Source organism: Mus musculus, chromosome 17 (assembly GCF_000001635.26).
Source record: "Mus musculus strain C57BL/6J chromosome 17, GRCm38.p6 C57BL/6J".
Taxonomy (NCBI): domain Eukaryota; kingdom Metazoa; phylum Chordata; class Mammalia; order Rodentia; family Muridae; genus Mus; species Mus musculus.
In genome coordinates, this window is record NC_000083.6 from 23,584,617 (window position 1) to 23,611,834 (window position 27,218).

Sequence of the window (27,218 nt, forward strand, 5' to 3'; positions counted from 1 at the left end):
CCAGTGTGCAGCTGACAGGGTATGACATCAGCAGAGAATGCAGATACACAAGGCTCACTGGGTATCAGAGGAAGGGACACTGGATACTGGTAACAATTCTTTAAGTGTCTACACCATAAAAGCAGCAGTACTTGTACCAGTGTATATTTATTAATAGTTATAACACCAACAGAACTAGGTGGGAGGATCCCAGTCCCGCTGACTTGGTCTGGTAGTTCTGGGTGTTCTCGCTTCATGGACCACAGGAGTCATCAGTTACAGGCTCACAAACTGCTTACAGACGACTCACACACTCATTATCTCCTTCGAGCCTACCAGTGACCTAGTAAGACAAGTGGGAGTGAGTCAACTTTACACACAGCACAAGTAGTTCCCACAGAGCAGGGCTGCCCAAGGTAACACACCAGGCCTGAGGCTGAGTCAGAATCCTCTAGCTCCAAGACCGGGAGTCCAAGCCTGGACCCACAAAGATGGCGATTACACACACACACACACACACACACACACACACACACACGCACGCACACACCTAGTAACAGGCAGAACTAGAACTTGGACACAGAGAGGTAAGCTATGAGGAGGTGCAACCCAAGAGAAAGAAAGTGGGCAGTAGAGGACTTTCCTGTGTTCTGTGGGCACTATGCCCCTTACTGGACAGAACAAAACCAGTTACACTGAAAAGACCAGTTGGAAGCTATTTTCCATGATTACACCTCTTCTCCCACAGTGACTCTCATGCTTCCTTTTGTCCAGACACAGGTTTTGAAAACACCCTCTCCTACAGTTCAAGGCATCCCTCCCTAGCTAGGATCCCAGGATACCTCATGGGATTTCTCCTCGTTCTCAGTAGCCGCGATGCTTTGACTGTCTGCAGACATCTTCCACTTCAGAGCCAGGAAAAACAGCAAATGGTTCTTTCCCTTGCTAGTCGAGCCCCGTCCAGGTTTTAGCCAAGAACCTGGAAAAGAGGAAAGTAATCACTACCGTAGGAACACTTCCAAAGTGTCCAGCACTCCCCATGCCTGACCACAGTGCATACGAAGTCTGCCAGCCCCTACGGTGCCCCGCGGTGAATGATATTTTCTGGTTTCTCGGAAAGGAATGGTATTGTCCCCTTTGTCACTGAAGCAAGAGCCCTAAATCTCAGTGAAGCCAGGTGATGGCAAGTGAGGGCTGAATCAGGGCTTCTTGTCAATGAGGTGCAGAAACTTCTGCGGAGAGCCTGCCAAGGAGGCGCCAGTGCGTTGATGCCTGCTGTGTGCCCCAGCCGGACACAGAGCTTCGCCTGAAACCCACAAATTAGCTGCCACCGTCAGCCGTTCTCTCAAAGCTGCAGCTTCCCACCTGGGAACGATCATCGTGGTCGTGGTCTGGGTGGTACGTGTCCTCATCTTCCCAATCCTGGGTCCAGCCCCTTCATTATCGCTTGCCAGCATTCCACCTTTGACCCTGCCCCCTTCTGCAAGCTGACTGCACGAGCCGATTTCCATGTGCCTTCCCTAGCATCCCCTTCACACAAGGAGGAAACAAAGGAGACCCGGGGGTGAAGGTGGGAATGGAGACCCCCTCCCTAGAGTGAAACCAGTGTCTGCAGCCAGAACAGAACGGATGGAGAAGCCCGGTGGAGGCTGGGATTAGGGACAACAGGAAGTTCCTTCCAGATCCCATTCCCCAACTCAGCTGTAGCTTTACAGAGTTCCCAGATTTGAGGGTTCCGGTCCTGGGGTCCCTTGCCTCTGCTGCACCTGCTTTTGGCTTGGGAGAAAGTGTCAGTGCTGGCTCTCAACGCTTACTATACCCAACGGTATCTATAAACACGAAACAGAAAAAACGGAAGATGCTCTGAGCCTTGTGGCACATGCCTTTAATCCCAGCACTCGAGTGGCAGAGGTAGGCAGATCCTTGAATCCTTGAGTTCGAGGCCAGCCTCGGCTACAGGGCGAGTTCCAAGACAGCACAGAGAAACTGTCTCAAAAACAAAACATAATTTCTGGTGTTTTGTGACTCAAAGACAGCACTGTAGTCATCATAACGGAGCAGCATTATTGCGCTGAATGGAAGGAGCAGAGCCATTCTCTCTCGCACACCACACCCACACATCAGAAGGTCTTTTACTCCTCTGGAGCACTTTGGACCCTCCCAAACTGGCAGAGTGCTCCATCCCTGAGTGCACTTAGGAAACAGGATGAGACTCTCTGTAGCCCACCCTGATGCCTACCTGTCTACAAGATGGGAGAGGAATTGGATTTTAAAAGAATCATTTAGGCTCGATAATAGAGGCGTATGGAGACTGACCCAGGGTGAATTTGAGAGAGGGGGAGGTATGGGGGATGAGTATAGTTCAACTACATTGTACAGAACTCTGAAGAACTAGATAAGATATCATGGATTTGTTGTCTCCGCTATGTAGCCCTAGCTTCCCTGGAACTCACTATATAGACCATGCTGTCCTCTAACTCTCAGAGATCTGAAGATACTATGGTTTTTAAAAGACAGAGAGTGGGGTGGAGGGGTGGAGTGATGGCTCAGAGGTTTAGAGCATTGGCTGCTCTTCCAGAAGACTTATGTTCAATCTCTAGCACCCACGTGGTGGTATTCCTAGCAGATCTGACACCCTCTTCTGAATTCCAAGTGTCTTGCACCCACATGCCACACAGACATATATACAACAAAATATAATAACTTTTAAATAGGGGCTGATTCAGTTGTCCAAGATCCTGATGCTACCTTCAGACCTGGGGAACTAAGGCTCTAAGGGGGAAGAAAGTGACTGTGCTTCTCATTCCATCCAGAACAGGTCATAGCAGTGTTAGGAGAGGGGTGGAGTCTTAGCCTGAGAACACTTCCTGGGGCGGAATGGTCTGCAGGAATTCATCCTGTGCCTGCTGGCTACAGCTCATCACTCATCGAGTCTTTTGAGACTGGATCTTTCATTCCAAAAGGCAAATACTAGTGGCTGAACAGTGGTTTGATCCTATAATCTCAGAAGTGATCAGGAGGCTGAGGCAGAGGAGTACAAAAAGTGAAGCCAGGCAGAGAGGGCTACATAATTCACAGAAACTAGGGCTACGTGGCAAGAAATTGTCTTTAAAATTTAACAACAAAAAGGAGCAACCCTAGTTCCCTGCACAAGTTCATGAAAGAGTAGTAAACTCAATGCTCCAAGGTATGCTAATCATAAAACAGATTCCTTCCTCCACCCACCCGCTTCCTGGGTTCAAAGAGTATTCATTCAAAGAAAGTCACCCTGACCCACCCTGACCACTACTGGAACCCACTATGCAAAGGTGCTATTGCTAGGGGCTCTTAGATTGTTAGGGGCTCTTAGAAACTGTCTTGAGAGATAACCTGACACTTGTGACTTTGTACTTCCTTGTGACTCTTAACTGGTATTTTTGGTATTTTCCAACAACGCCCTTCCCACCTCCTTGAGTTGTGGTTTTTTCCTTTAAATACCCCCTTACCCAGCTACTCGGGGCGCCACGGTCCTCTACCTCTACCTCTTTTATTCAAGAGCGCTCTTGAATAAAAATCCTCTTGCAATTTGCAGCAAGACCATTTCTCGTTGGTGATTTTGGGGTGTCGCCTCTCCTGAGTCAGAACGTGGGGGAGTCCTCACGTTGTGAGTCTTTCATTCACAAGCATGTGATGTGGGCTCACTGGGCTTAATTTCTTTTAAATTTGCTACAGTGGGTGTCACAGGGTTGGGATTCTGATTAGTCAGAAGACTGAGTCATAAGAGTCACAAGTTCAAGGCCTGCCTGGGCAACTATGAGACCTGTCTAAAAAACAAAAAGGCTGTGGAGCAGATTAATGATAGAGCATTTCTCTCATATGTGCCAGGCCCTAGACTCACATTCTAGTGATTTATAAAATGAGTAAAGTAATAGTTAACCGCACCATTAAAAAATGATTGGAGTTCCCTTGAAGTGTGTGTGTGTGTGTGTGTGTGTATAAGGGGGGTGGGGGGCCCAGCCCTGGCTGTCCTAGAACTTGCTTTATAGACCAGGCTGGCCTCAAACTCAGAGATCCACCTACCTTTGTGCTGGGATTAAAGGCATACACCACCATTGCCACCCAGACAAATTTGAATTTTTAAAAAACCAGAACATTTGGGTTGGTGAGATGGCTCCGCAGAAAAATATTTGCTGTGAAAGTGTGACTTGAGTTTGATTCCTCGAAACCACATAAAAGTGTTAAGAGGGGATAGATTTCACAAAGCTTTTCTCTAACACCTATGCTCACACACACACACACACACACACACACACACACACACACACGTACACGCACATGTGCATGCGCGTGCACACACACACACACATGCACACACACGCGCGTACACACACGTGCGCACACACAATATATTTTTTTTTAATCAGAACATTTGACAACACTAGACTTACTCTGTACGGATGGTAAGTTTTGCAAGTAGCCTGTGTAGCTTGGAGTTAGTAATTCTGCTCTAGGACTTCATGATGCTTGTGGGGTTGGGAGGTAGCTCAGTGGTTAAGAACACTTGTTCTTAGGGCTGGAGAGATGGCTCAGCAGTTAAGAGCACTGACTGCTCTTCTGAAGGTCCTGAGTTCAAATCCCACCAACTATATGGTGGCTCACAACCACCCTGATGCCCTCATCTGGACTTCTTCATCTGGAAGACAGCTATAGTGTACTCATGTACTCACATTAATAAATAAATAAATCTTTTAAAAAGTTAAAAAAAAAAAAAGAACACTTATTCTTGCAGAGAACCAAGCTTGGATTCCCAGAATACACATGGTGCCTCACAGTGGTCTGTAATTCTAGCCCCAGGGGATCTGATGCGCCTTTCCAACCTCCTCAGGCACCAAAAACAATCACACTTGAGGAATTGTGGGATCTGTCTTGAGTCTACTGCCAATATAAAACATAAATTTTACACTGGGGTTTGTCTCAGGTTAGTCTGTCCAGGAGTTTGAATCCTCACAGTGAAAGAAATGTGCTTAGTGCCATTTCCAAATCAGAGACAGCTACAAACTCATACATGCTAAGGGGCCCTGGAATAGATGGCACATTGCACTCAGCCTGAGACAAGCAGAGAGGAGAGTGCAAGTCAGGGGACTCATTTGGAGAGAAGACCGTGTTGCCTCCCAGAGTGACCAAGTCCAAAACAATCATGTAAAAGTTCACCACCAACTAAAGAGGCCATTGCAGGCATATTGAGGAACAGAGTGTGCAGAGATGTGTGTCCCACCGTGAGATCACCTAGAGTCACCCAATGACGTCTGGACATACTTGGTTAGACAATATGTATTGAGTACTTTATGTACAAAAAATTATTAACCCTTTTTTAAGAATGGGAGGAACTGCCAGGCAGTGGTGGCCTTTAATCCCAGCACTTGGGAGGCAGAGGTAGGCAGATTTCTGAGTTCAAAGCCAGCCTGGTCTACAGAGTGAGTTCCAGGACAGCCAGAGCTATACTGAGAAACCCTGTCTCATGAAAACCAAAAAAAAAAAAAAAAAAAAAAAAAAAAGAAGAAGAAGAAGGAGGAGGAGGAGGACGTGGTCTGGGAGAGAGTTACCACAGTTGTATAGTACAGCCATCCCCAAAAGAGCCAGAAGGCTCTAGGAGAAAATGAAAGAATAAGACAGGCAGATGTAAAAAATTAAAAAAACAAACAAACAAAAACTATGTGTGATGATAAACGCCTGCAACTTCAGCACTTAGGAAAGGAATCAAGAGGTCAAGGCACCTTCAGCTACATAGAAAGTTCAAGGTTAGCCTGGGCTACCCATGACTCTATCTCAAGCATAACAAAATAAAAGATGAAGATGTAGCTGGACATGGTGGGACTCCATTGTTATCCAAAAAATGGTGGCACATGCCTTTAATCTCAGCACTTGGGAGGCAAAGACAGGTGGATCTCTGTGAGTTCAAGGCCAGCCTGGTGTACAGAGTGAGTTCCAGGATAGCCAGGGCCACACAAAGAAACCCTGACTGGAAAAAAAAAACAAAAACAAAAACAAAAGAAAAGATGAGAGAAATGGTCTTGAAGGGCTCAAGAACCAAAATTTAGGGGTTGGAGAGATGGCTCAGCAGTTAAGAACATTGACTGCTCCTCCAGAGGTCCTGAGTTCAATTCCCAGCAACCACATGGTGGCTCACAACCATCTGTAATGAGATCTGATGCCCTCTTCTGGTGTGTCTGAAGATAGCTACATTGTACTTATAAATAAATGTTTACATTGAAAATGTAAACGAGGAAAATACCTAATTAAAAAAAATTTTTTTAAAAAGAGAGAGAAAGAGAAAACAAAATCTATTCAAAGGTTGCCATGGGGTAATCTCTCACATCCCCAAAGTTGGGGTATTTTTAAAGATAAGCAAAAGAAATTTCTACTTCAATGAGAAAAACTTTAAAAAGATCTATTTAAAGTATATGAATGTTCTATCTGGGCATGCATGTGTACATGCAGATATAGATTAAAGACAGTGGTGAGCCATGATGTGATCGGTGGGAATTGAACTCAGGACCTCTGGAAAGACAAAATTTAAATTTAAGATTCCATAGAAGGCTGGGCAGTGGTGGCACATCCCTTTAATCCCAGCACTCAGGAAGCAGAGGCAGGTGCATATCTGAGTTGGAGGCCAGCCTGGTCTATAGAGCGAGTTCCGGGATGGCCAGGGCCACACGGAGAAATTCAGACTTAACCCCTCCTCCCCCAAGAAAGATTCCACAGAAATTGTGTTGCCTGTACCAGCTCAGCGGCACTTGTTTGGGGTTGTAGTGACAATGACGTCAGAGTTTCAGTTTGGAGAATCACTTGACAAACATCAACTCCAGAGGCTGCTCTGAGCTGACTGACAACAGGACATTCTGTTCAGCAAATAAGCCTTGAGCTGCTCTCAAAGGTCTTAAGGAGTAATGAGATTCAGAAAGAAGGATCATAAAGCAAGAAGAAAATAACTAATTAAGTAAGGAATTGCTAATTACTAACTAAATAAGGAAGCAGTGTAGAGACTAGGACAATACAGACATGTGACCTTGGGAAGGAAGGGTGATAGCATAGGAGAAAAAGCAGAACCTGAGAGAGAGAGAGAGAGAGAGAGAGAGAGACAGAGACAGAGACAGAGACAGAGACAGAGACAGAGAGAAAGGAAGATGATAGGCCAGACATGGTGGTGCTTTCCTTTAATCGCAGCTCTCTGGAGGCAAAGGCAGGGGGATCTCTACGTTCTAGGACAGCCAGAGCTATAGAGAAAAACTGTGTCAGTGATGATGATGGTGGTGGTGATGGTGGTGGTGGTGGTGGTGATGTTTCAAATGTAACTCAATTGGTAAAGTGAATTTGGATCACACCCCCAAATGAAAACTGGGCATTGTAATATGTATTTGTAATTTCAGCACCTGGAAAGTGGATGCAGAAGGATCAGAGATGCAAAGTCACCCAGAGCTACATAGTATGTTTCAGGTTAGCCTGAACAACAACAAAAATAGTTGGACTTGATGTGTTATTGTTTCTTTAAAGATAGGAATTTGGGAAGATGGAGACGGGGACATGTGGTGGGTCTAGGAGGGGCTGTGAAGATCCAAATACGTTGTATGCAACTCACAAAGAATTAATGAAATATACTGAAATCAATATATTGAAGGTTCCAGAATTAGCTCTTCAGTTAAGAACATTTGCTGGTTTTTCAGAGAAGCGGGGTTCTGTTGCCAGCAGCCGCATGGTGAGCCAGGGTTTATATACTCGACAGGGGAGAACCTGAGAAATACCATTTTAGTCCCAGCACTAAGGAGGCAAGGGCAAGCGGATCCTTTAAGTTGCAGGCCAGCCTGGTCTACATAGTGAAGAAGAACTGAAGGAGGAAGAAGAGGAGATAGAAAATAAGAAAATCACTAAAATCGTCAAAGACATCTCCAGAGACGCGGAGGGGACCCCGCGATGTGCTCCCTCGAGCCTTGATAGCACATGTTTAGAAGGGCAAAGCCGAAAGGACTATGCCACCAAAGAGCTCTGCTCTCTGCAGCACACCTTCCCGGGAGCTCCCAGATCCAGTCAGTACAGGACGCTACTAACTCGCCACGCCCACGCTTCGCAGCGCGCGCCCAAGGTTGGCTATAACCTGGAGGCCCCGCCCACCCGCTCTTTCGCGCGCAGTCTTTGGGCAGCCTTGTCCTAGCAGCTAACTCTCTCCGGTGTCCCCGCATTTCCAGTCCGGCTGCCACCGCAACTTCCGGTTTTCCCATCTTTCTCGGGTTCACCATTCTCGAGATGAGGATGCATTGCTAGGAAGCTGCTGTCCTACACAGTCGACTTTCACCCGTCAGAAAGCAGAGACTGTTTGCGGGCAAGAGAGCTCACTCATAGAAAGCGTAGGGACGTTTCGAGGCTTGGGTACTCAAAGTAATTAAAGAAGAGCCTTCAGGAACAGAAACAGATCGGAAATCGGTACAGGTTCAGCACTCCACGGAGTCTCCAGAACCTATGTACGTCTGTCCCACGCACACTTGCTCATGTACAGTGTGAACTGTATTTAGTAGGGGAAGTAAGGCGTGGAGAGTTCCGTGATGGAGACTTTACCTAGCATGTAGGGAAACCCTGGATTCAAGCCCAGCACCTCAAATAAAATTTAAAAAAAAAAAATTAAATCGGTACAAGGGGAGATCGCACAGTCAGTGAAGTGTTTGCTTGTCAAGTATAAATTTGATCCCCACGACCTATGGTAAAAGTTTCATCAGTTTTGTGTGCCTGAAAGCCAAGCACTGGGAAGGCACATACATATAGGAGGGTCCCAGAAACTTGCTGGCTCCTCGATCAGTGAGTGAACCAGTCTGAAAAATTAAGATGGAGAGTGAATGAAGACACCAGAAGTCTACACTCGTACACACAGTGTGCACCGTAATTTTTTTTTTTAAAGGAAGGTCTGGTGTGGTGACACATGATTATCTATAATCACAGGATTTCTGGGACTGAGGTAGAAGGATCTTAAGTTTGAGATCAGTTTCAGCTACACAAAGGCATAAACTGTTGTGAGCTATCTGTGAGAAGACTGCTTGGGCACAGGTTTAAGCCAATAAAAAGTCTTTATTGAAGGAGGCAATTGTAGCAGGCAGGAGACTACACTGAGGGGTCAGGATTCCAGTGTAGTTCCAAGGGTTGTTTAGGATGAGCTTTTAAACACAAAGCCATACCCTAACATTCCTCAGTTAGCAAGAATAGTTAGCCGGAAGCAAAACTACCAAAACCAAAAAATCAAGACCAGAATATTTAGAGACTTTCTCAGAACTGTGGACTTTAATGGATCAGATCTTTGCTTTTATTTTGGCAACTGATACTGTCCACACTTTGACTTTTATGGCCTGAATGGTGCTTTCATCCTGGAGTTAGTTGTGCTAAGGTCTGGAGGCCTGTTACAAAACCATGTACAGCTGGTCTGCTCACTTTGAGTGTATGTGACATAAGAGATCATTCGTCATTGAAAAAATGAGGGGAAAGAAAGAAAGGAAGAAAGGAAGAAAGAAAGAAAGAAAGAAAGAAAGAAAGAAAGAAAGAAAGAAAGAAAGAGGGCTGGTGAGATGGCTCAGTGGGTAAGAGTACCTGACTGCTCTTCCGAAGGTCCAGAGTTCAAAATCCCAGCAACCACATGGTGGCTCACAACCATCCGTAACAAGATCTGACTCCCTCTTCTGGTGTGTCTGAAGACAGCTACAGTGTAGTTACATATAATAATAAATAAATCTTTAAAAAAAAAAAGAAAGAAAGAAAGAAAGGAAGGAAGGAAAGGAAGGAAGGAAGAAAAGAAAGAAAGAAAGAAAGAAAGAAAGAAAGAAAGAAAGAAAGAAAGGAAGGAAGGAAGGAAAGGAAGAAAAGAAGGAAAGAAAGAAAGAAAGAAAGAAAGAAAGAAAGAAAGAAAGAAAGAAAGAAAGAAAGAAAGAAAGAGAGAGGAGGCAGTAAGGTTGCTCACTGAAGGGGCTGGAGAGATGGCTCAGCAGTTAAGAGCACCGCACCGACTGCTCTTCCAGAGGTCCTGAGTTCAATTCCAACCACATGGTGGCTCACAACCATCTGTAATGGGATCTGATGCCCTCTTCCGCTGTGTCTGAAGAGATCAATGGTGCACTCACATACATAAAATAAATAAATCTTAAAAAAAAAAAAAAAAAAAAGGTTGCTCACTGGATAAAGGCCATGGAGCCTGATAAATTGAGTGCAACCCCTGGGACCTGCATGGTGGAAGGAGAGCACCATCCCCTGAAGAAGGATGGCCTCTAATCCCAGTACACATGGAGTGGCAAGAAAAATTCCTCATGGTGAATAAGCAAGACTCATCTGCACCTGGACAATACCGCAGTCCCAGCCTCCTGCCTATGCCTAGCTCCTAGATCGGCTAGCTTTGGCACCAGTAATCACAGCCTCATCCAGGGCTGTTGGACACAGTTTGCACAAAACTTTTGGTCTTCCCTTGTTCTAGTCAAGCACCAAGAGGATTGGTGGGTTCTTGTAAACAGCAACAGTAAACACTGTTGATTGTTGACAACAGTGAAAGCTAAACAGTTGAGGATCAGAACTCTCCAAACCTCTATATTCCAGCGCCTAAAACACTGCCTACCCAATGCTAAAGATGCCTACAGTGAAGGCACAAAGGGACGACATTGCCTACCCAATACTAAAGATAGCCTATGGTGAAGGCACAAAGGGACGACATTCAGACTCAGTTCAAAAGTCACTCAGGCTTGAGTCAGTGACTTTTTTTTTTTTTTTTTTTTTTTTTTTTTGAGACAGGGTTTCTCTGTGTAGCCCTGGCTGACCTGGAACTCACTCTGTAGACCAGGTTGGCCTCAAACTCAGAAATCTGTCTGCCTCTGCCTCCCAAGTGCTGGGATTAAAGGCGTGTGCAACCACTGCCTGGCTAGTCAGTGAATTTTTAAGAAACCAAGACATTGTCATCATCCTGAAATACTCTGCTGCTGTCACCTCATGCCATGTGATACCTGGAATGTTCCCCAGCATTGGCTTGACTTTCCAGCTCAGTCATTATTAAGTCAGACACTGAAGCAATGGAGGAGGCGGCACATGGGCTTGTGAGCCACTCAGCAGGGAACCCCGCTGAGTGAGGCCCCTTTCAGCTGGAACCCTCAGTCCTCCACTTGCTTGAAGTCTGTAGTCCACCCTCTCTCCAGCCTGTGACTCCTTTCTCTACATGTCAGGATATCTATTTTTTCAAATGAAATGTGGGGGGTGGGGGGGGGGGGCTTGCTGGAGAGGTGGCTCAATGGTTAAGAGCACTGACTGCTCTTCCAAAGGTCCTGAGTTCAAATCCCAGCAACCACATGGTGGCTCACAACCACCCTTAATGAGATCGGATGCCCTCTTCTGGTGTGTCTGAAGACAGCTACAGTGTACATATATATAATAAATAAACAATAAATTTATATAAAAAAGAAGTAAGTGTGTATGTGTGTCTGTCTTTCTCTCTGTGTGTGTCTGTGTATCTGTTTATTCTTTCCTTGGAATGGAAAACATATGGACATTGTTTTTTCCTGGTGTTTTGTTTTGTTTGTTTGCTGAACAGTAGGCCTCGTTATGTACCCCAGGCTGAATTCAAATTCACTGTATACTCAGGGTTGGCCTTAGCTTTCTAGGGAGACTAATTAAAGGGACTCGTCTTTCTCTAGAGCACTAGACTGGTGTTAAGCACTGCTAAAAATCACTAATAGTGTTTGGTGTTATGGTCCATATCTTTAATCCCAGCACTCAGGAGGCAGAGGCAGGCAGATCTCCTTGAGTCAAGGCCAACCTGGTCTATACAGTGAGTTCCAGGACAGCCACTATTACATGATAAAACCTTGTCTCAAAGAAATTAATAATCACTATTAGATTATTAACACCCACCAGTGTTCCTGCAATGTTCATTTTTCTATAATTAAGCACATACATTGGAGGTGAGGTGATTTGACTCCTTACATGACAGCTGTTGACTGCACTCCTTGCTGCTCGGAACAAGGACAAGCCACCAACAGGTCACCCAGACTATCCTTATGACAGCACCAGAGGACTAAAACCTTCCCTAGACACACCCACTGGAGGTAGTGTCTGGGCCCTAAAGACACAGGCTGAGCAGGGCCATCTTAAAGTCTGCATGAGAGATTTTTCTCATCAAATCAATCACAGCCACTAAGTCATGTGTTTTCAACCAAACACAACTTTGGCTCCTAGCACAAACTGTGACTCGGGCCAATTACAGCTTGGTCTCTTAGCACTAGTCACAGCCATCCTTGTCAGGCCACAACAGGAAGGGCTGCTCCTCTGGCCTAGCTGGAAATGGTTTGGGGGTCATCTCATACCTCTCACTTCAGTTCTGGGAAGACTGCGAGTCTGAGACTGGTTTGAACTATATAGTAATTGTGAGTTTCATAATTGACTGGGCTATAGAGGAATAAATAAATTAAATAATAAATAAATATTAGTCAGTGGTAGTGTTTCCTTACACACCTAACTGCAGACAATCTAGCCAGAGCATTTTCTCAATGGAGACTACTCTTCCCAGCTAATTCTAGCATGTCTTCAGGAGACAAGAAGCTAACTAGTCCAATTGTGGTGGTGCACACTGACAGGATTTCCTGAAGGAGACAGAGGCAGGATGATCACAAGTTGGAAGCCAACCTGGGTTACACATTGGGCTCGAAAGATGGCTCATCGTTTAAAGGCACTGGTACTTTGAGAGGTCCTAAGTTCAATTTCCAGAAACCACATGATAGCACACAGCCATCTGTAATGGGATCGTCTGGCATGCAGGTGTACATGCAGATAGAACACTCATATCAATAAAATAAACAAGTCTTTAAAAAGAAAAAACTGGGGTTGGAGAGATGGCTCAATGGTTAAGAGCACCGACTGCTCTTCCAGAGGTCCTAAGTTCAAATCCCAGCAATCACATGGCGGCTCACAACCAACCACAACAAGATCTGGAGCCCTCTTCTGGAGTGTCTAAAGACAGCTACAGTGCACTTACATATAATAAATAAATAAATCTTTTGAAGAAGAAGAAGAAGAAGAAGAAGAAGAAGAAGAAGAAGAAGAAGAAGAAGAAGAAGAAGAAGAAGAAGAAAACTAAGCAGAACCTAGAATTAATCTGACTGTCCTATTTTTTTTTTCTCAAACTTATTCAGGTCAACAAAAGTAATTAGTGGAGACTTGGGAGACGACTCAGACCATACGGTTGTCATAGCAACTTGAAGACCTGAGTTCACACTTTCAGCACCAACATTAAAAGTCTGATGTGGCAGTAAACACCAGTACTCCCTACACTCAGCAGGCAGATGTAGATGGATCCCTGGAGCCAACCAGTCAAGCCTGCCATCCAGCCCCAGTTCAGTAACGGATACTCCCCCCTCAAAACCAAACCAAACCAAACCAACAGCAACAACAACAAAGCAACCAAGGCAGCATGTTCTGCATGTTGGCACATGTCTTTCATTGAAGCACCTAGGAGACAGAGGCAGGCAGATCTTTGAGGTCTGGTCTACAGAGAAAGCTCAAGGCCAGTTAAGGTTACACAGTGAGACAGAGGGGGCGGGGGGGGGGGAGGAGAAGGAGAAGAAAAAGGAGGAGGAGGAGGAGGAGGAGGAGGAGGAGGAGGAGGAGGAGGAGGAGGAGGAGGAGGACAGCGCCAAGCATAGTGGTATGTGTGCCTTTAACCCCAGGACTTGGAAGAAAGGCAGAAGGCAAGGGGATACCCCTTAGTGGGTTCAAGGCCAGCCTGATCTACACAGTGACCAGCCAGTGCTTCATAGTAAGTCCCTGTCTCAGAGGGGAAAAAAACAAGAATAATCAAAGAAGTCAATGGACATGGATTTTCAGCCTGCACACAAGTATGACTACACGTGTGCCTGTATACATATGTATACAGCAGGAACACATATATACATACACATATAAACACAAAACAAATTTGTAACAGTCACAGGGAGAGAGTCCTTAAGAAACATTGTCCTACGACTCACTAGTAACTGAACACAGTAGACAGTGTACCCACCGCGTCCTACGCACATTGTGTTCCCTAACTGCCTGCCAGTTTGAGGAGAGGTTTTTCTGACCCAGCAGTTCCCTGCTCCCTCCCTTGTGGACCTTGGTTCTGCTGGACCACCAGTCAAGGGCCCTCTGCTGGGTACACGATGGTTTCTGCTTCCCCAGGGTGGGCGGCTGCCTCCACTAGAGTTCAAGAAGCAGGATAGGTTCATGTCTACGGTTAGTGTGTAGGCTAGTGTGTAAAGGTGAACATGTGCGGGCTCAGACCACGCAGAGAAGCAGGAGTTGGGGAGCCTGTTTACACAAGCTGTAAACTCGTCAGCCTTCCTCCCTACTCTCAGAACCTTTGTTGCGCCCCCTCCTCCCCGCCCCCCAAACCACCGCAACCACAGACAGGAAGGACTCTACCCACTGTGCCCAGCTGCTGTTAGAGAAAGCTCTCCACTCCTTCACCCTGCTCGCCGCGCCTCCAGAGAAGGCCACGCCTATTCCAGAATGCCCCGCTCCCACCATCCGGCCCACCTCTCTTGGGTTGGGGCTTCTAGAGAGGAATCAAAGTTGCAGGATTGTGGGAGGAGTCCGCAGCAGGAAGTTGAGGTGCTCTGCCATTGAAAAACTGGAAATCTCTTGAGGGCGGTGCCTAAGTCAAGCTGTCGCTCAGCCTTTTCCTGTGTCCTGCGTGCTAGGCGTTGGGCTCTGTGCTGAGGACATAGAGCGCAGTAAGAAAACTGGTGCCTACTGGGTGGTCCAGTGAGATCCACCCCACACAGTTAAAAATAAGCTGGATGCTGACCCTAGCAGGGAAACTTAGGAGCAGCCAGAGCAAGGCTGGGCCTAGTCACGACAGTCTGAGACATCAGGGCTTTGGGGGCGACCAGCGCCGAGTTTCCTTGACCCCGCGAGTGATGTAGTGCACTCTAGAACGGGGTGGACACTCCAGATAGCACCACTGATTCCCGGAAGGAATCCTCCTCTGTATTTGGGAGCATGTAACTAAGAAAGCCCATCAATGCAAAGGGGAGAGTTTGACTTTAAAGTGGGCTCCAAAGGGTTTGTGGAGGTAACTTCTCCTGAGAGGCGGGGCGAGGCGGAGGGCGCTGTTAGTAGGACAAAGCCACTAGCAGGATTCTGGTGGGGGAGACTTTTAAAAGCTATATGGACTGAGGAACACTCATCTTTATCACATCTTCTTGTCGGTGTATGTTTTAATTTTTTTCTCACTACATTTATTTATTTACTTATTTATAGGTTGGGTGGGGGCACATGTGGAAGTCAGAGGACTACTTGTGGAAGTCAGTGGCCCAGGTTTTTGTTTGTTTGTTTTGAGGCGGGATTTCATGTAGCCCAGTGACTTCAGACTTCATATTAGCTGAAAGAGGCCTGCCTCCATTTCCCAGATGCAGAGATTACAAGTGTGCACGATCATGCCCAATTTTATGATGTGTGCTTCCTGCTTGGCAGGAAAGCATTCTACCAACTGAGATGTATCCCTTTGGTTTTGAGTTTTTGAGACAAGTTCACTCTGTTACACCAAGCCCATCTGGAATTCAGGGCACTCTTCCAGCCTTAGCTGAACCTGGAAAAGATAGCACTGCAGGTGTAAACCATCACACCTGCCTTCTGTCCCCCTCCTTTTCTACTTTGAGACAAGGTCTCACCACGTAACTATAACCTGTAACTCAATATGTAGACCAGGCTGGTCTTGAACTAATAAGAGATCCACCTGCCTCTGCCTCCTGAGTGCTGGAATTAAAGGTGTTTTCCACTCTAATTGACCTATTTTATTTTCTTACAACTGCAGTCTCATCTGTTCCTTGGAATGCAACCCCCACACCCCAAATCCACCTGGGGCAGGGCCTCATTCCTCAGTTTAGCTCCATGTCCTTAGAGCCTGCTGTTTAATAAACATGTAGATAAATATTTGTTGTATGAATGAAAAGCCAAGCAAAGAGGCCTACACACAGCAAGCACGTAAAACAGAAGCTCTTGGCCCCAAAAGGGCATCAGTCTGTCTCCGCGTAGATGGAGAAGCTCTGGCTTAGAGTAACTTAACTCTTACAGAAGCTTGGCAAAGTTAGAATCTGGAGTCATCACTTTTCCCTTGGTTTGTTTCTGGCTCCTCCCTCTTCCTTACCCCACCCAGACTGGGAGGTGAAGGGTTAATTCCTGGAAGCCCCTTTATCCCCTTACCTGAAAGGGATGGGTCAGGCAGGGAACTTCCTGTTCCATTTCCCGGGATTCCTTTCCCAAACTAGGCTACGCTGCCTCTTACCCTGAATTCTCCCAAGGATCCCCAAACATCTCGGCCTCAGGCGTCGGTACCTGGAGTGGTGAGTTGGAGGGCTGGGGTGTAGGCTTACAGCACTGTGGAGAGTGAAGGGTGTTTCGGGGGACCTACTGGTAGGCTGAGAGCTAGAAAAGTCTTGGTTATAATGAGCGGGTAACTCGTGCTGGAGACTCCAAGGCCACACAGCATGATGCATTTGTGGCCTTGGAGACATGAGGGAGGGTCCCAGAAGTGACGATGCCATGCGTTCCTAGCACCAGAAGGGGATCTCTGCCTTAAAAAAAAAAAAAAAAAAAAAAAAAAAAACAAGTTAACAGAGTTGAGCAAGTTAGACTGCTAGCAGAGAAAGGGGGTTATTTCTTGCAGAGGACCACTCTAGCTCCCTAGTGTGTAGGTGGATTTTATAGCAGTACCTACATACAAATTTAGACCGGCCAGATTTCACTAAAGAGCTTTCTCGCCCCACACCCAGCCAACCCCCTACAGAGGTGCATATTAATAGGCCTTTTGTCCTGGAGACCTGGGGGAGGGACAGGCTTTCTAAGGCCTACTTGCCTGAATTCCATCTCTTGGAAACCTCTGGCAAGTCCTCACCTAGAAATTCCAGCTGCTGTGTGGTTAGGCGGGCCTTTGACCAGAATCTAGAATTCTCTCTTTCTTATCTATGCTGTCATACTCCAAGCTAATACTGGCAAAATTTCATGGGGTAGGACGCAAATAGTGGGTTCGGAACCCCATTTCCACTTTAGCAAGCAGTATTGCAGCACCGGGTGAAGCTGTGAGTAAATCACCTTGGACTCTCTGAACCTGTAGGATTAATAGGTTGATCTAGCAAGTGAGTCCGGGCGGGATGAAGTGAGCAGCAGGCAACTGACTGGGCTGCTAAACGCTTGGAACTCACGAGCATCTGCTGCAGAGTGGCCAGAGTGACTTCACTCTCTAATTGTTTTTATTTTTTTAAGGTTTATTTATTTTATATACAGAGGGTTTGTATGAATGTGCATCTGCGCACTATAAGAGGGAACTGGGTCCCACCAACAGTTGGGAGTTGCCATGTGAGTTCTGGGACTTGAAGTCTCATGAGCTCCGGAAAAGCAGCCACGCTCTGAGCCTGGAGCGCCTCCATATCATATTTCATATGCTTCTTCAGACAGCGAAATGCAATGCTGTTTCCTGTGTGTGTGAGCCAGAAATTAGGGCTCGATGTGCTGGCTGGGCACAGGCCCTGAAGATACTACTCCAACCCCTCTTTGTGTTTTTATTTTTGAGAAAGAATCTCACTAAGTTGCCCAAGCCAGCTTTGTACTTCACTTAAGTCCAGGCGAGCCTGAAACTTTCAGTCCTGCCTCACCTGTGGCTGGCTCCATAACCTCTCTCTCCTTTTCCTTTTTGTTTCTAATATGTTTGTTGTTTTCTGAGACAGAGTCGTGTATCCTTGAATCACCAACTGAGCTGAGGATGACCTTGAACTCAATTGATCTTCCTGTCTCTACCTCCCAAGTTCTAGGATTTAGAGGACATTTGTATACTGGGGATTGGACCCACGGCTTCCCACATGTTTGGTAGGGCTAGCACTCTACTAAGAGAACTACATCTCAAGTCTCATCCTCCTAGTTTTTGGGTGTTTATTACAGATTTTTTTTCCCTGAACCGTACTTTGATTCTTAGGACTTCAAAACTTCAAAGTGGCAACTACTACTACGTAGTACTATTATTATTGCTGTTCCATTGCACGTGTTCAAGTCATTAAAGTAAATCACTTCAAATGACAGGCAAAAACTTACTGAACTCGAAACAATGCCTCTTGCTCAAGCCAGGAGAAGAGATTGCAGTGAGCAGTGATTAGGGTACAGCAGCCAGTGGGTGATGTGTTTCAGGGCCCCTGAACTGGACGAGGTCATTGCAATAGAAAAAGCACCTATGGGATGAAAGCTCACACTGGACAGGCTGTGTTTGGGAGGCAAGGGATCAAGATGGAGACAACCTGACCCAGGGCAGGAGTTAGGCCTGGGTCATCATTTTGCACCACATCCCTCTTTCCCAAGGCTAGTTTAAAATTCTGGATTTTCTGTAATACTTCCACCCAATACAGCTCTCCTACAAAGGAAATTTAGAGAGCTCTCTTCATCCTGGACACTATCTATACAAAATTCAGGGCAGAGACACTTTGCCTAATCTGGATACCTTTGATAAGATGTTATAATTAATAAGAATGAGAACAATGACCACAAGTCCGCCCGCCACCCCACCCCCCAAACCCCACCCCCACCCCACCCACCGTCTGCCCACAGTGCAGCAGCGCTCCTTGTGTGGTGCTGCTCTGGGCTGCAGTTACTGGAATGGAAAGTTCTGCCTAAGGCTCTGGTCCCATCCCCCTATCGGAACTCCCACTGTTTGGGGGGTTGGGGTGGGTAAGGAGATCAGCTTGGGAGAGACAGCCAAAGTGCCGCTGCCACTTTGTTTTAAGAAACTTAAACTGGCCGGGCATGGTGCCACACACTTTTAATCTGGAGGCAGAGGCAGGCGGAAAGAAAGAAAGAAAGAAAGAAAGAAAGAAAGAAAGAGAGAAAGAAAGAAAGAAAGAAAGAAAGAAAGGAAGGAAGGAAGGAAGGAAGGAAGGAAGGAACTTAAACTGGAAACTGGTTGAAGTGTGGCACCGTAGAATATTTGCCTAGTATTCCTGAGACTGAGTTTTGGGTTCCATGCCCAGCCTGGAAAGAGGAGCTAACCCTTCTGTACAGTGCTGAAAGGTTTCATTGATCTGGACTGAATTGATTTGAGTCTAGTCCTTAGGAAGGAAGGAGTAGCCCTCTGAGCTAGAGAAAAAGGTGGCACCTAGTGCCCCCTGTTGGACAGTCAAACACTTTCCATTGCTAGCTGGAGGAGAAAGTGAGTGAGAGTTGTTACCACACTAGATGAAGAACAAGCTGATCGCAAAGCTAGGCAGTGGGACTCTTGTGACTCCCTAGCCCACAGCTCTATTGTAGTGTACTCAAACTCATTTTTCACATGTGAAAGGGAGGGAGTGGATTATAAATCTGAATTTTTTCAAAGTTGTATTTATTTATACATGCGTGTATTACACTGTGTGCTTACCTGGGATCCCTGGAGGTCAGAAGAAGAGAACATTGGATCCCCTGGAAATGGAGTTACAGATACATGTAAGCCCCCAAGTGGGTGCTGAGACAGGACCCATGTCCTTTGCAAGAGAGGCAGCAAGTGTTCTTAACCACAGAGATGTCTCTCCAGCTCCAAGAGATGAAATGATTTTCTCCTTAGTCTCTCTTCCACAGAGCCCCTAGTGGATGCATTAATAGGGCAGGTAAAAGGTCACACCACATCTCTATGGGTGTACAATAGGACAATCATCCAGAAAGGTCCAGTTTCTGTTTGTGAGAATGTGTGTGGTGCATATGGCCCCATATGTGCACACCTATAGGAATGCAAAGAAAGACAGCACTGGGATGCCCCACTCTAACTGCTGGCTAGCTCTAACTAACTGTCCTTTGGGTTAGATATCTTCCTGGGCCTTGGTCTTTCCCACCAATCCTCCTGTCTCTGCCTCCAACATTGGTAGGTCAGAAATGTATGGGAACATTTCTTGCTTGTTCTGTGGATACTGAGATCCGAGCTCTGAGCCACGGCTTTCATGGCAAGCGCTCTCGATCGCCACCTATCTACATCCCCACCTTTGCCAATTCCACCCCACCCCAGACTAGCCTAAGACTTGTTATATAGCTGCTGAGGGTGACCTGGGACTCCTGGTCTTCTTGCCTCCTGTTTCTGTCTGTAGGCCTGCCTCACTATGCCCAGTTTATGCGGTGCTAGCATGCTGGGCGAGCTCTCACCTACTGAATCACAGCCCCTTCAGCCCTCCCTGATTTTTTTGCCCTTGCATGATTACTCTGTTTTCACCTTCTGCTGTGAGTGATCACCCTTGATAAAAGGAAAGGACTCCTCAGAAAGCCACATTAATTTTTTTTTTTTCTGGTTTTTCAAGAGAGGGTTTCTCTGTGTATCCCTGGCTGGAATTCACTTTGTAGACCAGGCTGGTCTCGAACTCAGTAATCCGCCTGCCTCTGCCTTCCGAGTGCTGGGATTAAAGGTGTGTGCCACCACACCTGGCTTCAATTTTTTCAAAGATTTATTTATTTTATGTATATGAGTACACACTTGCTATCTTCAGCTGGTTGTGAGCCACCATGTGGTTGCTGGGAATTGAACTCAGGACCTCTGGAAGAGCAGTCAGTGCTCTTAACCTCTGAGCCATCTCTCCCCCCCTGCCACATTCAATTTTTTATTTTACTTTTTATTTTTTTACTGTGTGGAGGTGTTTCGCCTGCATATATGCCTGTGTATTGTATGAGTACAGTGCTCTTAGGGCAAGAAGAGGTGTCAGACCTCACTGGAACTGGAAATCTGAAAGCAACTCAGGTAGAGGTTGGCTTCCCCGCAGTATACTGTGCTTTTGTGTGCCTTTTCTCATGCAGATACGCTGGCCTGAACTCCTGGTCCTCTAGACTCCACATCCTGAGCGCTGGCAAAACAGGTGCCTGGCTCCTGTCAGATCTTAACGCAGTATCTTTAGCTCCACAGGTGCAGGAGGAGCTGAAGAAAGGGATTTAAGAGCGGCCCAGGTGTGGGAGTTGTGAAAGATGCTGGCGGAACCAGTCCCTGATGCCCTGGAACAAGAGCATCCCGGAGCAGTGAAGTTGGAGGAGGATGAAGTTGGCGAGGAGGATCCCAGGCTCGCAGAGTCCAGGCCTAGGCCTGAGGTGGCCCACCAGCTTTTCAGATGCTTCCAGTATCAGGAAGATATGGGGCCACGGGCATCCCTGGGCCGGCTCCGGGAACTCTGCAACCACTGGCTGCGACCGGCTCTGCACACCAAGAAGCAGATCCTGGAGCTGCTGGTACTGGAGCAGTTCCTGAGTGTCCTGCCCCCGCATGTGCTGAGCCGGCTGCACGGCCAACCGCTCCGGGACGGAGAGGAGGTGGTACAGCTATTGGAGGGCGTGCCCAGAGACATCAGCCACATGGGGCCACTGGTGAGATGGGGGGTGTTACAGAGCTGTGGGGGTAGAGGTGAGTGGAAAGAAACTGGTAACCTCGAGAAGAAACCTGCAAATTCCACTGGCCTCCATCTGTGACTAGACCCTAGCGCTCGTGCTGCCCATCACCACAAAGGCAGTGAGCATAGCTAGAGTTGATCCTTTCAGTGGCGCTTTATACAGAGAGCCAGTTTTCGAAGGCAGCAGATTAACATCTGTGGGGGGGCAGGGGGATTGGTTTTTTGAGACAGGGTTTCTCTGTGTAGCCCTGACTGTCCTGGAACTCACTCTGTAGACCAGGCTAGCCTCGAACTCAGAAATCCACCTGCCTCTGCCTCCCGAGTGCTGGGATTCAAGGCGTGCTCCACCACCATCTTAATCAAAACTGGAAAACTGCCTTTTATCTCCAGGCAGCAAGAAGGGGGAGGGGCTACGGTCATCAACCATTTCTGCAGTCACATTTCAGGATTTTGTTGTTGTTTGTTTGTTTGTTTTTGTTTTTTGTTGGTGGTGGTTTTGTTCTGTTTTTATTTTGGGTTTGGTTTTTGTGAGTTTGGTTTGTTTGTTTGTTTGTTTGTTTGTTTGTTTTTGAGAAAGGGTCTCTATGTAGTCCTGGCTGTCCAATCTGTCTGTGTAATCTATTCTGGCTTTGAACACACAAAGACCCACTTGCCTCTGCCTTGCAAGTGCTGGGACTAAGGTCGTTCACCATCACACCCAGCCTCTGGTCCCATTTCTAGTGCTTGTCGTGCCTCGGTCTCTCTCGTTGTCACCCCTGCGCTCTTTCCTTGTTCCATTTATGTCTTTGATGGGCACTTCTTAAACACTATGCCTCATTGCTTCTGTTATCAGCCTTGTGCTCCAGAGGCATCTAGGCCAGCACAGGGCTTAACCTGGATCAAACCATTAACTGTGTGTGCATGCTTAACTATTGGTGGCATTTATATATAGGTTCCTTTCAACAGTAGGAAGTACAAGTGTGTTTTATAATGTAGACTCTAAAAACGTCCCTTCTGTTCTCCTGTCCCTTGTCAAATCCACCAACTTCTACTTACCCTCTAACTATTTAACGCTCCCTGTCTCTGTCCTATCCTGGCAGACTCAGTAGATTATGGCATGTGTCCTATCTGCCTCTTAAGACAGATGTTCTCAACAGGATTTTAGCTTCAGTGCTGGCAAGAATGCCCCTGCAGACATCATCTCAGAGGAACAAAATAGCCCTTCCCAGGTCCCCAGCCACAGCCCCCAGACGGAGTTGCCCTCAGAAGAGATTCCAGCCCTACATCCACTGAATGAGTTACCTCCACCTCAGCCAGCACCCATAAGGCCTGCTGAGCCTGAGGAGTGGAGACTGGCCCCCAGTTCAAATTGGCCAATGAGCCCAGAGCCCCAGGAGATACTCCAGGACCCACGAGAAAGCAGTGAGGAGCGGGGGCCCCGGGAGACAGACTGTATGTGTGGGTGGGGGCTGAAAGTCAGGGAGGAGTGTGTGGCGGGAGAATGCTGGGGTAACTTCATGGTTTAGGGGGCTTGAGGGTGGCCATATCTTTAAAGCCCTACATAGCTGGCAATACTGCCTTCTAACATCATTGTGGTCTCCCAACACTGTCAGACCCTTCCCAGGGCCCTTCATGGCTTGAGGAAAATTCCAGAGACCAAGAGCTGGCGGCTGTGTTGGTAAGTTGAGCTGATCCCTATCTCAGGCTCCAGAATGTTCTCTAGCTCTGGTTTTGGGTTTTTTTGTTTGTTTTTTGGTTTTTTTTTTTTTTTTGTTGTTGTTGTTTGTTTGTTTGGTTTGGTTTTGCGTGGGTTTTTTTTGTTTGTTTGTTTGGTTGGTTGGTTTTTTTTTTTTTTTGGTGTTTTTGTTTGTTTGTTTTGTTTTGTTTTTGTTTTTTCGAGACAAGGTTTCTCTGTGTAGCCCTGGCTGTCCTGGAACTCACTTTGTAGACTAGGCTGGCCTCGAACTCAGAAATCCTCCTGCCTCTGCCTCCCAAGTGCTGGGATCAAAGGCGTGCACCACCACGCTGCATCTGGTTCTTAGCAGTCCATGTTTCCCCCTGTTTAACCTCAGAGTGCTCTTGTTTCGCTCAGGCCCAAGAGCCTACGCTTCACTCACAGTGGGTCTTGGTCCTCATTGCAGGAGTCCCTCACCTTTGAGGATACCTCAGAGAAGAGAGCTTGGCCTGCAAACCCTCTTGGTAAGCCCCTCCTCAGTCATAGCCGCTGAAGGCTCTGTGCTCACAGTTCCAGATTCCATCTGGCATTCTGACCTTCTTCTGGGTAGACGCTGACACAGACTTCTGTTTCGTTCATTTACTTGTTTAGTGGTACCCATAGCCAAATCTAGGAATCTCCCTTTCACCCTTTCTGACAGCCTTTGTGCCTTTTTTATTCCAGTTATTTTTAGACATTCTGTAGCCCAGGCTGATCATCAACCCAAGCTCCCCCTGCTTCTGCCCCCTGAGTGCTGGGACTGAGAGTCTGCACTGCTACGTCCAGCGATGTCTCCTGGTCTCTGTGGGCACTGCATGAACATGGTGCACATACATACATGCATACAAAATGCATACACACTTGGGCTGGAGAGATGGCTCAGTGGTTAAGAGCACCGACTGCTCTTCCAGAGGTCTTGAGTTCAATTCCCAGCAACCACATGGTGGCTCACAACCCTCTGTAATAGAATCTGGTGTGTCTGAAGATAGCTAAAATATAAAAATAAATAAATAAAACTTTAAAAAATACATACACACTTAAAAAGTAAAAAAAGAAGTGGTCAAGAAATAAACTGCTAGTGGTTATGAGATAGACTGTTGCATGACACTGAATATATTTAATGGATCTAAACTGTACACTTTAAGATGATAGCATTTGGGAGGCTGGGGTGGTAGGGTTCTTAGTTGCAGGCAAAATGGAGGTGCTGTCTGAAAAAAATAGCAGCAAGTGGAGTAGAGAGCAAAGGCATTCTTGCTTGTTCATCACCAGCTCTGCAGAATCCTGGGCTGCTTTCCACTTCTGGACCCATCAGGTTCTGATGATGCCTAGTAGCTCTTAAAAAGACCCGATAATGCTGCTGCTGCTGCTGCTGCTGCTGCTGCTCCTCCTCCTCCTCTTCCTCCTCCTCCTCCTCCTCCTCTTTTTGTTCTTTTGGGTTTCTATGAAGCTCTAGCTGTTCTGGAACTGTTTGTGTGGACCAGGCTAGTAGCGAACTCAACAATTCTACCTTCCTCTTCCTCCCAACTTGCTGGGATTAAAGGAGTGTGCCACTGTTCTGAGCCCTCTGCATTTTGCTTCTTTCCCAGGATTTGGAAGCAGAATGCCTGACAATGAGGAACTTAAAGTTGAAGAGCCTAAAGTGACTACTTGGCCTGTCGTCATTGGAGCAGAGTCCCAGACAGAGAAACCTGAAGTTGCAGGAGAGCCTCTTACGCAAACTGTAGGGCAGGAGACCAGCAGCACTGGTTGGGGAGGTACTCCTGCTGACGGCAGTGAAGTTGTGAAGGTTAGAGGAGCTTCCGATGCCCCAGAGCCCCAGGGGGAGATGCAGTTCATATGTACATATTGTGGGGTAAACTTCCCAGAGATGTCTCATCTACAGGCCCACCAGTTACAATCTCACCCCAACTTGCAACCTCACCCAAGCTCTCGATCCTTCCGATGTCTGTGGTGTGGGAAGACTTTTGGACGCAGCTCGATCCTCAAGCTGCACATGCGCACTCACACAGACGAGCGGCCGCACGCCTGTCATCTCTGCAACCGCCGCTTCCGCCAGAGCTCACACCTGACGAAGCACTTGCTAACGCATTCCTCTGAGCCTGCCTTCCGATGCGCCGAGTGTAACCAGGGTTTTCAGCGTCGCTCCAGCCTCATGCAGCACCTGCTGGCACATGCCCAGGGAAAGAATCTCACGCCAAATCCAGAAGGCAAGACAAAAGTGCCAGAGATGGCAGCTGTCCTCTGTTCCCACTGCGGGCAGACCTTCAAGCGGCGCTCTAGCTTAAAGCGTCACCTGCGTAACCATGCCAAGGACAAGGACCATCTGTCCTCTGAAGACCCTGGCAGCCTTAGCTCTAGCCAGGAGAGTAACCCCTATGTGTGTAGTGACTGTGGCAAGGCCTTCCGACAAAGCGAGCAACTAATGATCCACACTAGGCGAGTCCATACCCGTGAACGACCCTTCTCCTGCCAGGTCTGTGGCCGCTGCTTTACCCAAAATTCCCAGCTGATCAGCCACCAGCAGATTCATACGGGTGAGAAGCCTCACGCCTGTCCTCAGTGCAGCAAACGCTTTGTGAGACGAGCTGGCCTTGCTCGGCATCTGTTGACCCACGGTAGCCTCCGGCCTTACCACTGTGCCCAATGTGGCAAAAGCTTTCGCCAAATGCGAGACCTAACCCGCCACGTACGCTGCCACACGGGGGAGAAGCCCTGCCGATGCAACGAATGTGGAGAGGGGTTCACCCAGAATGCCCACCTGGCACGCCACCAACGCATCCACACGGGGGAGAAGCCCCACGCCTGTGACATCTGTGGTCACCGCTTTCGTAACAGCTCCAACTTGGCCCGCCACCGCCGCAGCCACACTGGCGAACGGCCCTATAGCTGTCCAACCTGTGGCCGCAGTTTCCGGCGCAATGCGCACCTGCAGCGCCACCTGATCACACACACAGGGTCAAAGCAAGAAAAGGAAGTTCCTCAGGAGTGCCCTGAGTGTGGCAAGAGCTTCAATCGCAGCTGCAACTTGCTGCGCCACCTGCTGGTTCACACCGGTGCAAGGCCTTACTCCTGTGCACTGTGTGGCCGCAGCTTCAGCCGTAATTCACACCTGCTGCGCCACCTGCGAACCCATGCCCGGGAATCGCTGTACTAACTGCTTCACCCATGTTCCAGCAACCTTGTCCCATGTGCACCTCCCTGCATGAATAAGATTCCCTATGGTGTCCCCTTCACACATATCTCTCCTCCCAGTTCCTCCACCTTCGACCTCCCCCACAGTTTACCTCTTCCCTTGACTCCAAGAATTTGTTTTTAAGTAAAGCTGCCTTCTCAAAATTAGTCCTGATTTTTTTACTTTTTATCCTTTGTAAGGACAAGATATCGTGAAGCTTGGGGTAACCTCGAACTTCTGGTCTTCCTGCCTCTACCTTCTGAGTGTTTGGATTAGAGATATATGCCACCATGTGTGCTTTATGTAGTGCTGGGCATCAAACCTAGGACCTTCGAGTCAAACACAGGTCCTACTGCGTCCTCAGATGCAGCCCACGTGCTGTAGCACTGAGCCATCGTCCTCTCTACATTTTAAGACCAGCAATCAGTCACCACGTTCCCCTCCATGATGGCATGGTTCCATCTCCTTCACGACTGCAGAAGGTCCTCTAGCAGGATGAAAGGGCGAGGGTGACCAACAGTGACAACCAGCTGTGGGCAGAAGTCCAGCACTGTCACCTTGGGCCTCTTCCTAAAATCAGTGTTAACCAACACAACATCTCAGGCTTCCCGTGGCTCTAGGAACTTGTTAGATAGAATCCCAGGTTAAGTGAGGTACGCTGGGAAACTGAGCATGCCAGCGATTGAGCAACATCTGCTAGCAAGGCAAAGGCTGTCTGCTGAGACCAGCTAACTATCCATAATTCTTTAATTCAATGCTGTTTTGAGCACAGTCCTGATGTCACACATCAAGAAGTCTCAGCTGCCTGTAAATCAGGTGGTTTATGGTAAAAATTAGGATTAAAAAGGGAAGAAGCACAGGAGTGGTGCAGCCTTTAATCCCTGCACTCAGGAGGCAGAGGCAGGCAGAGCTCTGAGTTCGAGGCCAGCTTGGTCTACAGAGTGAGTTCCAGGATGACCAGGGCTACACAGAGAAAAGAAGG

General features: G+C 47.4%; 2 protein-coding genes across 17 annotated transcripts in view; one reads left to right on the forward strand and one right to left on the reverse strand.

The window, feature by feature from the left end:
• Zfp13 (zinc finger protein 13) overlaps positions 1 to 15,139 on the reverse strand; it is a 29,910-nt gene extending 14,771 nt beyond the window's left edge. For 4 of the 12 annotated variants that reach the window (XM_030249749.1, XM_011246422.3, XM_006524205.4 and 1 more), the window contains exons 1-2: positions 1,345 to 1,651; positions 822 to 958 (exon numbers count right to left, since the gene is read on the reverse strand). In XM_030249749.1, coding sequence (XP_030105609.1) covers positions 822 to 878 — 57 coding nt within the window. In that variant the 5' untranslated portion in view covers positions 879 to 958; positions 1,345 to 1,651. Of the gene's footprint in view, positions 1 to 821; positions 959 to 1,344; positions 1,652 to 14,535 lie in introns of those variants that run through there. The other 8 variants (XM_011246423.3, XM_006524210.4, XM_030249748.1 and 5 more) reach the window with 6 other exon arrangements.
• Positions 15,140 to 16,209: 1,070 nt separating this feature from the next.
• Zscan10 (zinc finger and SCAN domain containing 10) lies at positions 16,210 to 26,403 on the forward strand. Of its 5 annotated transcripts, none has more exons than NM_001289481.1 (7): positions 16,210 to 16,343; positions 20,889 to 21,348; positions 22,508 to 22,772; positions 22,964 to 23,028; positions 23,492 to 23,549; positions 24,651 to 24,850; positions 24,947 to 26,403. In NM_001289481.1, exons 2-7 carry the CDS (start codon positions 20,956 to 20,958, stop codon positions 26,216 to 26,218), a joined length of 2,253 nt encoding a protein of 750 aa, NP_001276410.1. In that variant the 5' UTR covers positions 16,210 to 16,343; positions 20,889 to 20,955; the 3' UTR covers positions 26,219 to 26,403. The 5 variants fall into 5 exon arrangements, with proteins under 5 accessions (NP_001276410.1, NP_001276413.1, NP_001276412.1 ...); NM_001289484.1 differs by having other exon boundaries at positions 20,889 to 21,213; NM_001289483.1 differs by having other exon boundaries at positions 20,889 to 20,937; positions 22,601 to 22,772.
• The last annotated feature ends 815 nt before the right edge of the window (positions 26,404 to 27,218 follow it).